Source organism: Caretta caretta, chromosome 3 (genome assembly GCF_965140235.1).
Source record: "Caretta caretta isolate rCarCar2 chromosome 3, rCarCar1.hap1, whole genome shotgun sequence".
Classification (NCBI taxonomy): Eukaryota; Metazoa; Chordata; order Testudines; family Cheloniidae; genus Caretta; species Caretta caretta.
Window position 1 is genome coordinate 21,679,112 of NC_134208.1, and position 16,553 is coordinate 21,695,664.

Consider the following 16,553-nt stretch of genomic DNA (forward strand, 5'->3'; position numbering starts at 1 on the left):
TTGCCAAATGTTGATTAGCAAGGGTCTGCTGTAATTAAAACATAAGTATATTTGTCAAAATAAATGAGCAAAGTTATAGTGCAGTATCCTTGTTCCACTTCCCCCATTTTTTCACAGATTTTGCAAAATTCAATAATTTGCAAAGGGACTTCCAATCATTACGATGAATTCGTAAGATCTGTTTTATTTCTTAATGATTAAGTCAAACCCAGAAGTTTTAAACTGAACTGTTTTTTAAAACTGAAATTGTTTTTCTTCACTCAAACTCTTTCTTTTGGTCTTATGCAGTTGCTTATTGTGTCATGCAACTTTATTTTAGAAAAATGTGTGTTGACACAGTTGTTCATTTTAAAATAAGTATGTGCAAAGCATTGCACTCAAACTATAGAGGAGATGTAAGAAAATGACTGGGCAAATCAGGTTTTGGTCCTACCAAATCTGTTAGGGTTCCTTAAAGTAAACAGTGAAACAAAAGTGAAAAAGAGTTGACTGTGCCTTTCCCTGCACCTTGGATATTTAAAATCAACTCAATTATCTTTTGTGGGTAAATCAGGGCCTGGTGTTGGGAACCCTGGGTTCTATGTGTGTCTTTTAATATAGAATTCTTCCGCCCTTTAGAAAGTCATGTCTGTCTTCTATTTTAGAGAGAGAGAAACTAACACCACTTACCTCCTATGGGTGCTGGGAGGGTTAATTCATTCATATTTGTGGAATGCGTTGAGATCCTAATGTAGAAGATGTTGTATGAGAGTGAAATATACAATAAATCTGTAACCCCTTGGGACTTCATGCTTATCGCTGTGCTGCTGAACACACCCACATAGAAATTTAGGACAGCAGTGGGGAATAGAGCCGAGATGCTGTTGCAGCAAAAGTTTGCAGGCCACCCACACCCCTTGAGCTACCAGAAACTCTTCATTAATGCTATTTAAAAGAAAACACTGCCTTCCCTCCCTCCTCCTCCCCCCCCCCCCCGCCCCATTCATTGCAATGAAAATTTAATTTGTTTACAGTCTAGCTCTGGTGGAACTCTGGACCTCATATAATCTGTATTGCTGACTCATTGTTTCAATTTAAATTGCAGCCTACAATCTGCTTGTCTATTTATTACCCTCATTTTCTTTTGATATTATGCTTTATATACAGTAATTTGGTACTCTGAAAAAGCACTTCATGATTTCTGTATCACATATACCTGAAAGTAGAAAAAAAGTATTTTTTTTTCCTCTGTCCAGATCTTGGCCTTCTCTACACACAGTTTGAACTCTGATTCAATTAAAATCCAGTTTAGAAATGGATGTAGTTAAATTGGTGCAATGTCCCTTGGTATAGATATTCATATTTCAGATTAAAAGTGCCCACACAAAGGGTGGCTCCACCAATTTCACATAAATTGATTTAGTACTCCAACTGTATTTAGACCCGTCCTTAATGGTTTAAGAAAGGCCTGAGGTCTGGATCTTAGATTGGAAGAGTGTAAGGCCTAAACTAATGTCCATTGAAGCTTATGATAATTTGCTCATTGATTTCAGTGAGCCCTTGACTGAGCTCTGTTGTATTTCAATGGAATGTATAGGACCAGCATTAAAGGTATTAACACAATTCTGTAACTGTCCAACATTAAACAGTTTTAACCAAGGTTCAGCATTTGGTATACAGAGACCTCAGCCTACTCAGTGTCATGGCAAATATGCCCTTAAAAATATTTAAAACCCTTTATTAAGGATACAGAAAAAAGAGGGAGGGGAGAGAAAAGGTTAAGCATTTGAAATATAGAGTATTAAAAGTAAGGCTTTTATTTTAACAACATCCCTTGTTCCCTTTCTCTTTAGCTGGAGAGAGTCTTCAGATGGGGAAAAAACCCTTAGCTAGTAATAACTGTCCTTTTTGGGGGGAAAAGAGAAAAAGTTAGCTGAGATGGGCCGAAACTGTTGTTATCACGGTTGTTGATTAAAGTCTGATTCCGTTTCCTAGAAGATAGAACGAAGGCAAACACACATAAGAGGGGAGAGAAAAAAGCAGAACAGCACAGATAGAAAATGCAGCTTCTGCCCCTGGTGTTGACTCTTTGAAACAGCGAAGATCTAGTAAAATACCGGCACAGTGCATGGTTTTATCAGCCATTCTGAGACCTGGCAAACTTGTGCCATTATCAAGCTATTTAAGACATTGCTGTAAGCCTATGACCAAAGAGGCAGTTAAAAGCAATGTTGCAAAATATACAGGCGTTTTTGGCTAAACCGGACTTCTGTTAAACAGGAGGCAAAAGGAGAGAGATAGGAAAGAGAAGAAATAAGGTGAGGAAGGAAAAGGACACACAAGGTGGGAGGGTCGGGAGAGCGACTAAACCTCACGTGCGAGATGGTGTTTGGGATTTAGCCAGAGCTGGTGATGTCAAATGAGTTCTCTCTTTATTCCGATCTGGTCAGGACATCTCCTGGGATTAGAATGATGAAGGCCCAGTGATGTTATGCTGGATCCTGTGGTCACAGGAGATGTTGGGGGATGAGGTGGGCAGTCATAATGGAAAATTCACTCCTTTCTATTCTTTCTGTTGATAATCATAGAATCCTAGAATATCAGGGTTGGAAGGGACCGCAGAAGGTCATCTAGTCCAACCCCCTGCTCAAAGCAGGACCAATCCCCAACTAAATCATCCCAGCCAGGGCTTTGTCAAGCCTGACCTTAAAAATATCTAAGGAAGGAGATTCCACCACCTCCCTAGGTAACGCATTCCAGTGTTTCACCACCCTCCTAGTGAAAAAGTTTTTCCTAATATCCAACCTAAACCTCCCCCACTGCAACTGGAGACCATTACTCCTTGTTCTGTCATCTGCTACCACTGAGAATAGTCTAGATCCATCCTCTTTGGAACCCCCTTTCAGGTAGTTGAAAACAGCTATCAAATCCCCCCTCATTCTTCTCTTCCGCAGACTGAACAATCCCAGTTCCCTCAGCCTCTCCTCATAAGTCATGTGTTCCAGTCCCCTAATCATTTTTGTTGCCCTCCACTGGAATCTTTCCAACTTTTCCACATCCTTCTTGTAGTGTGGGCCCAAAACTGGACACAGTACTCCAAATGAGGCCTCACCAATGTTGAATAGAGGGGAACGATCACGTCCCTCGATCTGCTGTCAATGCCCCTACTTATACATCCCAAAATGCCATTGGCCTTCTTGGCAACAAGGGCACACTGTTGACTCATATCCAGCTTCTCGTCCACTGTCACCCCTAGGTCCTTTTCTGCAGAACTGCTGCCGAGCCATTCGGTCCCTAGTCTGTAGCGGTGCATGGGGTTCCTCCATCCTAAGAGCAGGACCTTGCACTTGTCCTTGTTGAACCTCATCAGATTTCTTTTGGCCCAATCCTCTAATTTGTCTAGATCCCTCTGTATCCTATCCCTACCCTCCAGCGTATCTACCTCTCCTCCCAGTTTAGTGTCATCTGCAAACTTGCTGAGGGTGCAATCCACACCATCCTCCAGATCATTTATGAAGATATTGAACAAACCGGCCCCAGGACCGACCCTTGGGGCACCCCACTTGATACCGGCTGCCAACTAGACATGGAGCCATTGATCACTCCCGTTGAGCCTGACAATCTAGCCAGCTTTCTATCCACCTTATAGTCCATTCATCCAGCCCATACTTCTTTAATTTGCTGACAAGAATACTGTGGGAGACCGTGTAAAAAGCTTTGCTAATGGTTGCATTTGCCTCCCAAAGTCTCTCTTTTTTTAAAGGACCCCAAAAGGGAGTGACGGCTGGAATTTCCCATCCCTTCATTATTTTGTTCACCAGTTAGGCCTCATTTCCGACTCACCATATTTGGTTCCTGGATTTCCAGTTCCACACTTCTTTTGTTTACCAGACATCATCTTAATACAGTCCTTGAATTATCTCAGTATGCCTTTTCATTTTGATTAATTCAGTCTTTGTCTCGTTTTTGCACCTATTTCCATTAACATTCATTGTTATAAGTAATTGTGACACTTTATGAACTTTCACTTGTTCTTCACAGTTGAGCTTATGTTTAGGGTAAACATGTAGGCCTATTTATTACAGTAGCCCCTGTGATGGTTCTCAGGGTACCCAAGACTGAGAGTTGTCACCTTGTTACCCGCTGCCTATGGTATGAGAGGGTCTTGCTTGTGTTTACCTTGGTGTTGGCTCCTTGACACCTCCAGCGTGTTAATCACCCAAACACACTCTTCTGGGCTATGCCAGCTCTTTCTTTGCCTTGTGGGTTAACAGTAGGTGCACTCCAGTCCCTGAGTCCTTTTGAAGTGTTTCCCTGTAGTGTTCATCCCCTTCTCCACTGGACACAAATACCAGGTCTGCTGTCCCTAAAGGACCACTGTGCACACCAGCTTGTAGAATTCAACTCAGGATCATCACCTTGCTTAATGTTACAGCATGTAGATATATGAATAAGTTTATTATCAAAGATTTAAATGTTAATGAGTCAGAATATTGGCAACAAAGGCTTGCATATAAAACAAAATCATAACTTGCTTTCTAGAGACCAAACTTTAACAGGTTAACTTCTGATCTCAATAAGTTTATCTCACCTCCAAAAGTCCTCTGCAGCATTTCGACCAAGGGTGGCTGATCTCCCATTTTCATCAATGTAAAAGCATTGCCCATTTACTTCATAAGTGTTGGAAAAAGTTTGTCTGTACATAGAGACAGTATAACCACCCAGGGCTTCTTTTTCCCGAGCGCTCCTTCTCCGTTGATTTCATATGTAAATGGGTATCCATTACGTTAGTTTTCAGTGTTTGGTTTACATCTGACACAGAGAGAGGTGAATAAAGATCTCTTGTCTGAGAGAAAACCTGTTTTGTTTTGTTTTTAATTCTTGTGGTGACTCGTACCTTGATACATTTAAGACCTCACATGGCATTCTTTGAAGCAGAATGTACATAACAGAATCAGGACATTCCTGTAACCTCTTTGCCAGTTGGTAGTAAGGGTTTCTTGGGTCACAGCCCCAAGAGATGATATATGTATAAAATAACATTGAAACAAGGCCAACGCTTATGACTTTGCAAAAAGAAAAGGAGTACTTGTGGCACCTTAGAGACTAACCAATTTATTTGAGCATGAGCTTTCGTGATGAAGTGAGCTGTAGCTCACGAAAGCTCATGCTCAAATAAATTGGTTAGTCTCTAAGGTGCCACAAGTACTCCTTTTCTTTTTGCGAATACAGACTAACACGGCTGTTACTCTGAAGCTTATGAACTTTGCAAGTCTTCTGGTTTGACAAATGCACCTGCCACTTCTTGATAAATGATCCTTTTGGCAAACATTCACATGTGTGTCATAGTTCACGTTGATGACATTTTTATTCATAACTAGTGAGTTGATGAACATGCACACCTTTTTGACTAATATTACAGATGTGTCTAGAGGTGAACAAAAGCTCCTGGTTGGCAAAATTATTCAGTTCCCAGGTGACCTCCACTTGGATACTAGAAAGTTTCTAAATGATGAATATACGTATTGGTTGTTATATTTGTGTGGCCCTTATATTTTCATATTATAGTGCATTGTTTTCTTTTTCATTGCTGTATTCAGATGGTTAAAGAATTAAGAAAACACACTGAAATTAAATTTTGACACAGATATATAATTTGAACAAGCCAACGTAGCTTTAGACGATGAAGACCTTTCCTTGTATCCTATAAATATTCCCAAACAAAAACGACATTATAGTGGAAGTGAGGTTGAGAGTACAAACAAGGCTGGGAGGCAGGGTACTGCACTGTGGCCTAAGAAATGTGAATTCTATTTCCAGTTTGACCATTGACTGGCTGTGATGTTGGGCAAGTAACTTCTCCAGTGCTTTCCTCTGCCACCCTTTATCTGACTTGTCTATTTAGATCATAAGGCCTTCAGGGTAGGGACTGTCTTTTACTATCTATTTGGACATCACCTACCACAATGAGGGCTCTGATCACAGTTGGGCCTTATCTGAATACAAATTATAGATGGTGGTGGTAACACACATCAGTATGCCATGCTGATATCACCTCCCATTCTGTGTTTAGTGAGGCTGGTATGTTAGTCTTGTTGAGCCTGTCATGGGGTCCACTCGCTCCTGGTGGAGCTCCGGGGATTAGCGCTTTACAGATGTGAGGCCCCCTTCTGCTGCTCCCTGCATGCCTGGCTGCTGCTTTCTCTTTCACTCTCTGAGGCTGTGTGCTCCCTCTTTGTGACTTGGTCCTCCAGTCACCTCACTATGTATGGTTTCAGAGTAGCAGCCGTGTTAGTCTGTATTCGCAAAAAGAAAAGGCGTACTTGTGGCACCTTAGAGGCTAACCAATTTATCTGAGCATAAGCTTTTATGCTCAAATAAATTGGTTAGTCTCTAAGGTGCCACAAGTACGCCTTTTCTTCTCACTATGTGTGTTTCTCCCTTCCGGGGTAACAAAGGCCTTCCTTACCAGCAGTCTTGAGCAGTCTTCCCATTCACTGCCCCATGGTACCGCTTCCCCAGCGGCTGGTAGGGGAACCTAGGCGCACCCTCTGTTCCGGGTTCCAGCTCAAAGACCCTCTAATGAGCAACTGAGGTCTGTCCCATTCTGGACCTTGCTGTCTTTCACCTGAGCCTTTCCCACCCTTCTGGCTTCCCTCCTTCCCTAGGTTTGCCAGACCCAGAATTTCCTCCTCCCTGTAGGCTACTTGCTTCTCTAGCCCCAAACAGACCACCCTTCTCCCGTGGAGCGATTGCAGAATACTTCCCTGAGGCCCCTCTCTGCTATCAACTCCCTGGCTTTATAGAAGCCCTGACTGTTCCTGCACAGATGAACTTCCCCTAATTAGGGCGTTTTTCTCAGCCTTAATTCTTCCAGTTTGTAGCTTAATAGGTTAATTGGCCTAACTGGCTTCCATTAACCTCTTCAGGGTAAGTGTGGGGTGAACATCCCATCTCAGAGCTGCTGAGAGTCTTTGTTATTCCTATTGAGATTAAAGCGGGAACACAATTTTTATTACTCTACCATTGTTGCATGTACTATAATGCCTAAGGGGGAAAATATTCTCTTTTCTTTTCTTTTTTTCAGTTTGTTTTTAATGTGCAGTTGTGCCTAATCAGTGCACTGTTTCTTTCCTTTTAGACAAGGATCTGCCCATTACAGCCACCTGGGTAGAACCTTGCTCCTTGGAGTTCCATGGCCTGCTTTCTCGGATCTGAATGCAGGATCTGGTTTTTAGCTAGTCAGTTTTCCCCTGTTAGTTTTGTTTTGGGTCTTTTCACTCAGTTTCAGTTTCAGGGGAGAGGAAAACTTTCTTTAAAAAGTTAGGAATATATCATGTAAAAACCATAATAACTGACAAAGGGAACTCGGAGACAGAAGCAGTAACTTAAAGTACTTAATATCAGATTTGATGCTGACAGCTTCACTTTAATGGTGATGCTCTGTTCCTTTGTCAGTAGTGTCCACTTGCAGTCATGTCATGTCTTGTCTTGTTATACAGCATGTAGCATCTTCAGTATTAGAGTCTTCCACTTGTGGCTCTCAAAGCACTTTATAAACATTGTCATTTGTCACAGCTCTCCTTAACTCTCCTTATCACCATTTTATGGTGTGAGAAACTGAGGCACGGATAAGTTATTGCATGATTTGTGCAAGAAGTCACATAGGAAGTTTGGAGCAAAGCATCTTCTGTGCATTAGTGTAGAACCCATTTTGTCTTACTGTGGCCACAGTTCAGCAAGGTACTTAAACACATGCCTAGTTTTAAGCACTGAGTCAGTGGGGTTACTCACATTGTTGAAAGTTTACCTTGTTGAATGAGGACCTCCTTGTCCTGTTTTAGTAAATATAAAGTAATCCTTCTCTGTTATCTGTTTCCTGCTATTGGACCAAAAGTAAAAACTGTAAATATATAGCTCTGGGGGTGATTTCTCCTTGTCCAGAAAACCCCAGTCAGTCTTTGCACTAGCAGCTTTGCAATATGAGATGTATTGCAAGATGGATGGGCCCAGAGGTGTAGCAGGTGTAACGATTGTACTGTGTTATGGCCTGATTGATCAATGTATATGTCAGAGTCATGTGCCCCCAATTTAGTGGCCTCTGTATCTTTATACCAATGTCTACAATATACTAAAGCAGTAGTTACTGAATCAGGTCGTTGTTTAGTTGAACACTGGACATGGGAACTGGGTTTCTTTGGTTATTTATTGTTTACTGATGGGGTGTTTAGTGCTGTGGTGCTAATTGTACATAGATATTTACTGATATGTTATAACAGCCTCTTGTTCTGTTTAGCAGAGAGCACAAGACCAGGATCAGAAGAGCAGATCCCTCTGTATGAAGAATTTATTTACTGTTGTGGAGCAGCTACTCAGGTCTTAAAGTGTGGGCCCTGGAAAGACCTCTTGGAAACTGAAAGTAAAACTCTCCCCGGGCTCTTATTTCTGATTATTCCAGGTAAGTTTGGAAAAAATGCAAAGCTCTAATTAAAAGAACACTGGCAGGTTTAAATTAAATATGACAAAATTACCCAGTTTGTCACACAGGGAGTTTGAAGTAGAGGCAGGAATAGAACCCAAACTCCTGATACTTTAATCACAAAATCATCCTTCATTTGGTTTTTTATAATCTGCATTACAAGTTGTGCTTTACATGCATAAAACTGAAAATTTACAAAGTCTGATGTTCTCCTTATGCTGTTCACTTGCTTTCTGCATCCTATTTATCTTGAACAGTTGAAGCAGGCAGGGCAGTTTTGCTTCTCTTCCTCGTCAGTTTCACTTTGCAGCTGTTGTCCTTTAGGGTAATGCTTCCTCATCAGCCCTGCATACATGTCCCCTGAATGATTAAATTCACAGGGAAGAGTTTCAATTGCAATTAAGAAGAAATTATTTTTATCAATTATTTTCTTTTAATGTGAGCTTTGTAATAGACTTCTTTAAAAAAAATCGTAGATTTTGAGCCTAAATTACCCTTTAAATCAACTAATCTAACAAATATCCAAGATTATTACTTAAATTATTTACATTTTATACATACAAAACTGTTAACACTTGCCTGATTAAATAGAGTTAAGATTTAAGAGCCAAAATCTAGCTTCATTGAAATCAACGGGAGTTTTGCCATTGACTTTAGTGGAAGCAGGAGTTGTCCTTCAATGATCCAGTATAGCACTACAATTATAATCATGTTGAGTGACTTCAATAGTGATTGCTTATATTGGGCTTAGGGGCCAACTATTTTGGTACTTTTAACTTTCTTCTCTCCATCACAGTACTGTACTTTAGAGATAATGTTAATTGACTGAGAAACAGTGAGGCAATGAATGACCCTTCTGGTTTTCCAGTTCCTTTTCATGTGTTTGACTAAAAAATCTCTTTATTTGTAAGTATATTCTGGTGCTATAAATAACTACTCAGGGGCAAGTCCAAAAAATTAATAACTGTTTGGGGTATGGTGTATTTGGACACTAGTTCCATCATTAAAAATAAATACCCTGATCTTACTTCAGTGGTAGTTGGCCTCTTAGCATCAGGCCCGTAAATGTTAATTGTGTCAAAATACATTAAATATGCATTACTTCTGGACTGTGATTGGTGAAAATCATATTGTATATTAAAAAAACACCCAATGCCTTAAAAATGTTGTGTCCATTTCTATAGCAAAAAAGCATGCAGATTCCGTTGTTGGATTCTTATGCAAGGTTTTGGAAGCCTCCCCAAAAGTTCTGTGTATCTGATATTTCTGGGCATCTCTCTTTGGGACTTGGGCACTACATTTTGTGCAATACCTACTGGAGTTGGATGATCGTGTCATTTCAACACATCAGCTAATGTTAAACCTATCACTGTTTAACCGATAGTTGAGAAATACTGCTCCTAATAAATAAATATCAGCTGTGGCCACCTTTTCAAGGGAACATCTGGTGAAGTAAGCACCAGCTAACACAAATAGGGGTGGCAGAATCTGTTCCTGCAGTGACCGCTGTATGGGCAGACCCCCGCTGAAGTCAGCAGAGCTCTTCAGAGGAGCAGGATTGGGACCAAAGTCTGTAGCATGCAATCTGCTTTCAATGGATGTACTTCTGGAAGGCCAGAAGAGACCTGCTGAATTAAACAAGTGTTCTCCCATATTGTAGATGCTTTCCTGAACATTGCTTCTGCGTTGAAGTGATGAAGACAGGGAAAGAATTGTTATGTGTGAGGCAGTGGAGTGGCAGCACTACATAGATATAATTTCCGAGAAAACCATTCTGCAAAAACTTTGTAAACATCTTTTGGCCAAACAAGCACCCAGAAGGAGCAAAAGTGAAATGTTCATAGCAACATTTGTCCTGCGGTCTGGGAGGCTTTACTAACAGCTGATTCACGTTTTTGCCGTTTATTTTCAGTACAAATTGGAAGTTCCCCTGACTGTGAAAATAACTTTTTTTAAAAAGAAACAGGTTGCTAAACAAAATGTTGGACTAAGGAATAATGAATGATGGTGAGGGCATTTCCTGGCAGTCAGTATCCAGCTGGAGGAGCTGAGAGCCCTTGGCTCTCCCGCAGTCCTATAACCAGATGATTGTTTTTTCCGTTTTCACAGTTTATAGTAGCTATAATGACCTCCTGGTTCCTAGCAGTTAACAAAGTACCTTCTTATGTGTTAAAAAGTTAAACATTGAATGACACTTTACCATGGATACAGTGATCTGTTTACAGGGCTAATCTTTGCTCTAGCAGTTAGCAGCTGTAGAGTAACCAACCAAGACTTGATTCTGATTAAGTATGGATGTATTAATTTCTGTTCAGGTGATAGTTAATATTTTTTTTTTACCTGAGATGTTAAATATTGACTGAAGCAAAGCAGATGTCAAGTTTTTCCTCCAAGCACTCAAAAGCTAGGAAATGCCAGGAGTAAGGTTTCCTGTGCAACCTTCTTTCGGCCCTCTTGTGAGTAGTATTATGGTAGTCTTTAATTACGTGATTATATGCTATTTTTTCCAAGCCCCTTTTCACCCCTGCTACTGCCTTCCCCTTCAGCACTAGCCTTAGCCCGTCTCCTGCCTCTCTTGTTCCCGTCCTTGTTCCTTTCCTTTTCCCAGCTCCTAGCTAGATCAAGAAATCGTTTTCCCCTCCCATGAAACTATCTGATTTTTCAAAAATGTTCCCATTCCACATCAGAATGAAACCAAGACCTTTCAAAGGTTTTTGTGAAAAAAAAAGAGAGATCTGTCCTAAAATAGCCAATAGCCAGGGGTTAGGGCACTCACCTGGGATGTGGGACACTCACTCTGTGCTGCTTTCCTCTATCCCAGCCTATTCTGGGGTGGGCTTTAACCAGCAATTAGGACCTGGACCTGGAAAGCCTTTCCCAATGGAAGTTTTTCCAGTACAGTCCCATGAAGAGTTTGGGGTTTTGACAAATTAGCATTTTGTGACCCCACCCCCTCCCAAAAAAGTTTTGTCTGAAAATTTCCAATCAGCTCTATTCTCGACCCCTTTTCCACCAGTTCAATTCTCCTGTGCCGTTCTCTCACCCCTGTGCATACGAGTCAAGGTGTTTCTTCTTCTCTGCCTGGGCACTGGCAGGGGGAGCACTGAGTGCACAGAGGAGGCAATCCGCCTGCTCTCAGTTCTGGCACCTAGCCCCACTCTGGCACACAGCAGCGGAGAGGAGCAATTGCAGGAGAAGCCCTGCTCAGTCCTGGGATGGTACATGTCCGTTTGGTCAGTGGGGATGGTGCATGTACCATTTGGTTAGCATGTAGAGGCTGTGAGGGGGAGAGCGCGTGCTTGGTGTGAACAGAATCTTTAGAGAAACTGTCCTCCAGATTCTTAATACTGAACATATGTAAAGTGCAGTTTTTTCAGAGGTTTATAACTAGGAATGATTTGGGCTCTTTTTAAAAAAAAAAAAAAAAAGACAGAAAAAGGCACATCGCTAACACCAGCATGACCCCCCCTGCCAAATTTCAAGTCCCTGCTGCAAAGCATGGAGGCTCTAGAGTTTCTTGCCAAAACAATTGTAGTTGTAAAGGTTTTTAACATGGGCAAAACAACACATTTTTCCCCTCCCCTCGTCCTCGGAAGCAGCTGAACTGTTTTAGCTGAAACTTTCCAAAAAGTCTGGAAAGTGCCTCAGGCCGAAGACCGACATGAAAAATTTCAGCCCAAGCAGTTTGGCAAAATTTTATATGTATGCAACTGAAAACGGTCTTATAATTGAAAGTATCAGGCAACTTTAACGATAGATATTGCTGCGTGCAGTGCCTGTAATGGGATTCCGTGTTATACGGATGATTTTACGTTCTGAATGTCGACCTGTTGACTCCTGGTTGTAGCGCCACTATCACAGTGACCCCTGATCCATGGCTTACTGCAATACCAGACCTGCCAATCCCCAGTATTCAAAAAACATGAGTCAGCCCTTCCCGCAGACCCTCCCCCACCCCAAATCATAGAATCATAGAATCTCAGGGTTGGAAGGGACCCCAGAAGGTCATCTAGTCCAACCCCCTGCTCGAAGCAGGACCAATTCCCAGTTAAATCATGAGCTCAACTTAAAAATCATTAATAATTTATTTTTAATGGGTTCTTTTGATTCGCCTTCTGATTCTTGGGCCTTGAGATTTCACGCTGTCAAGCATTTCTCTGCAACCATAAGATATTTTTTTTTTTTTTAATGAGCTGAGATTCATCCCTTCAGGATCGAACACCAAACGTTGTGAGAGACCTAGTAAAGCCATGAGAATTGGTAGCACTGCAGAAATAATAATCTGAAATAGCTAGAAATCTTTCCGTTATGGCTGTAAACTTTTAAGAAATGTAACAGTTTTCCCTTTGTAATTAACAGTAACAAACTGGCATTTTTAGCATGAAATGTCCCAGTCTGGTAGCAGCGGTTGATACGGGGCTAAGTGAGCACGCTGACCTACTGAGGCATGTGAATTGTTAGGCAGATGTTTCTCTCTAGGGGAAGGAGGATCTAGAGTATGGTTTGAGCAGTCCTGCGAGAGGATCCCTGGGAAGAGCATTTATTGTTTTTGTTTAATAAAGCAAAACCCCAGGAAAGGAGTGCTTGGGGTACTTGCCCACACTGTTATTCCAAAGGAGAGCTCTTATCCTCTCTCCCTCTTTCCACCTATTATAGTTTGTTGTGATCTGTAGCTGTGTCTTATTACAAGTTAGATTGTAAACTCTTTACGGCAGATTCTGCATCTTTCTAGATGTTTGTATACTGTTTAACACAATGGAACTTGATCCAGGTTGGGGATTTTGAGCACAACTGCGATGATGATGATGATGATGATGATAAATTAATGGAGAATATTAGGGAAAAGCCTTAAATCCATGGACTCTTTTTAGGTGGGATCCATGTGGCAGAGAAGTAATGGTGAAGAGAGAATGGGTTAACGCTGTTGAAAATGTAAATTGAAATGTATATAAAACCAAGTTTTAATGTCTACTTAGAATGTTTAATGTTGGATATTAGCTTCTTATATCTTCATTTATTACTACTCTGCAAAGTAGATGTTTCATTTACTGGTTTTAACTTACCTTTGGAAAAGTCATGTTCTAAAACACTTTTTCTAAAAATTGGAAGTGTATCTAGTAACATTTTCTTGGTAGCTGATGTCTGCACTGCTAAACATGCAAATTGGATCAGGAAGGGTAGTCTGCTTTTAAGTCATTTACCTGGGGTTTTGGAGACCTGGATTCAGTTCCCTGCTCTGCGTGATTTTGGCCAAGTCACTTAAACTGAGATCTTCAGAAGGTAGTTATGGGCCTAATTTCCATAGATTTCAATGGGCATTAGGCACCTAAATACCTTTGAGGATTTGGGCATTAGTCTTAATTATAACTTTTTCTTATAGTTCATAGTACACTAATAATAGTAATTAATAATTTGTGCCTCCATTTACCAACTGTAAAATGGCGATAAAGGCATTTCACTGCCTCACAGGGCTGCTCTGAACATATACTGAAGGCTGAGAAGTGCTGAGATGCTACAGTATTGGGGTCATATGCATATCTGTGAGAGATTAGAATACCCCAAAAGTTTGGAAAGCTTTACTTTGAATCTGAAATATAGCATGTGGTCCTATCTATGATTTATTTTTAGGATGGTTTTCATTCTTCGTTTCCATTAGCTACAGACTGGAGCAGGTAGAAAAATGAAAAAAACTTGGCAGAATATATTGGAGTCATCTTTGTTCCCTGGATTTAGAAATGGAATGATGTTTTGGGTCCTGCAACTTTTCTTGAAGATTTTTCTCAAAATATTTAGATCTTTTGGTCTTTCAGTTTTGTTTTGTTTTGTTTTGTTTTTTTCCACTTCCCACTGCTTTTCCTCTTTCCTTCTTTTTCATTTTAGTGTTGGATGCAATAGAATAAACGATGTCCAGGGGTTTTTTCTTTTTTCTTCTTTTAACAAACTGCAAGTTGTCCAAAGTTGAGGAAACTTTCAAAAGCTGCAAAGGAAGAAAGAAAAAGAAACAAAAAAAATTTCCCACCATCATTCATTCTGTTGAATTCAGCAGGAAAACAGGGGGTAGGGGTGGGGCTGGAAGAGGGGTAAGAGGAGAAGGGACAGGAGGAAAGAAAAAAGTGTGTGTGAGGGAATGGCTAAATTTTTCATTTCCAATTTATTGAAAAACATTTTTAATCTAATTTTTTGTTTTGACTAGCTCTACTTATAACTTTTCCTCCCTGAATTATTTTCTTTACTTTGTTGTTTATAATGCTCTAGTAGCATTAATTTTCAATCTCTATAATGCCTGTCAGCCAAGGTTTTAAAAACATAAATTAACATCACAAAATTCCTGTGGGAAGTTTATAAAATGGTATTCTATCCATATCATAGATGGGTAAACTGAGACATGGAGGGGTAAGTCAGTGGCAAAGCCAAGAACAGGACACACACCCGTTGCTCTGACCACCTGTTTAATGTAGTTTAACTGATTTAAAGTAATATCAATTTTATTTTTCATAACTCAACCTTTCTGTCACTGTAAGTTTTCTGCTTTGGTGTTGGCCTATGTATATAATTCAACAAAAACTCTATTAACTGTGGAACATCTAAGATAATGGAGCAGGCATTGAGAAAATCTGGGATCTCTGATCACCTTGCAATATATTCCCAGACACAAACATTCAGAATTAGGTGGATTCCCCCCTCCAGCCCATTCTCCCTCTAGCTTTTGTAAACTGTTTGAGTCACAAAATGATAAATAATTATTTCTGAGCGCTGGAATTTTCACACTTGAAAGGTTTGTATTTATAGTTCTGTTCCTTTTATAGGGCGAGGCAGTGCAAGAAAGGGCAAAAGGGTGGCTGAGTAGTGGGTTGATGAAAGGAAAATCCAGGCAAGAGCTGAAGGGTGAGTCTTGCCCCAGAAGCAGAGGACGTGGAGCCAGGCACTCACTGGTCTGAACCGACTATAGTTAGTTTTAATGTAGATGATGATTCATTGTTCTGCTTATTAGAGTGATCTGGTGCATACTTTTCCAGTCTAATAAATTTCAAGCATATGACTTGTTTTATGTGTAATCAAATCAAACTGTTTTTAGAGTACAGAAAGGAAAGATACCAAAATGCTAAGGACCCTGCTCCTGCTCCCACCGGAGTCAATGGCAACAGGCCCAAGCTTTGCAGGGGATTTGGGAATATGTCCTGTATATTTATTTCCTTTTCATTGTTTAATCAAAACCATACATAAAGGGTCAAATTGCTCCCAGCTTTGACTTGTAAATATGGAAGGTGATTCAAAAATACTGCCTGATCCTGCACTCATTGAGGTTGATGGCAAAGGTTTCATTGACTTCAGTGGTGCAGGATTAAGCCCATGGGCAGTGTCTTACAGCTGTTAAAATGCATAGACTTTAGTGGAGTGAATCCTAATGTAACCATGACCAGCAGATGCATTTTTAAATAGGATTGTGCTTATCCACATTTGGTGCAAAATTTGTTTAACATCATGTTAGTTAGAATAGGTTAGTTAATGCATTCTCTAACTCATTACTTTTCCCCACTGTAGCCAAAGCCCGGACTGTTTTAGTATTAACACTTTTACTGCCATATACTCTTCTGAAAAAAGACCCAATTAGAGCATATGCTCAATTTTACTACCATATACCTGTCCCATTAAAATCTGTGAGATTCACAGTAGTAAAGTTATGTATATTTGCAGGATCAGGGCTATCAGGGCTATACCTCATTCTAGGGAATAGCATCAGACAAAGTCATGAAAATTTATTTTTTATTTTGCGGTGTTGGTTTAGTGTAAAATTAGCAGTGGCGTGTACAATCTACAATAGCAATATTTAACATCATTTGGCTTCATTGAACTGGGGCCCACAGAGTTTGATGGAAATTTCTTGTTCTGTTTTAAGAAAATCTGTCTATTTATGTCTGTGTATTTATAAAACACGCAACTTAGTAAATAAATAGAGTACAGACTTATATAACCTCTATGCTGTTTAGCTCATTGCAGGAGTACTTTGTAATAGCTCCATTCCAAACATCCTAACTCTTGATTTCATTGATGTAAATAGGGCAGTTTTGTCATCTTTGTGGTTTTATACCAGGAA

At 40.3% G+C, this 16,553-nt stretch overlaps 1 protein-coding gene across 10 annotated transcripts in view; it reads left to right on the forward strand.

Moving 5' to 3' along the window:
- Positions 1-16,553, forward strand: part of LDAH (lipid droplet associated hydrolase) — a 176,441-nt gene that overhangs the window by 8,489 nt on the left and 151,399 nt on the right. For 8 of the 10 annotated variants that reach the window (XR_007355975.2, XM_075126395.1, XM_048845615.2 and 5 more), the window contains exon 2: positions 8,276-8,437. Coding sequence is in view for 7 of the 10 variants with exons in the window: in XM_048845615.2 (XP_048701572.1) it covers positions 8,276-8,437 (162 nt within the window). In the remaining 3 variants the exon portion in view is untranslated. The remainder of the gene's footprint in view (positions 1-8,275; positions 8,438-16,553) is intronic. The other 2 variants (XM_075126394.1, XM_048845610.2) reach the window with 1 other exon arrangement.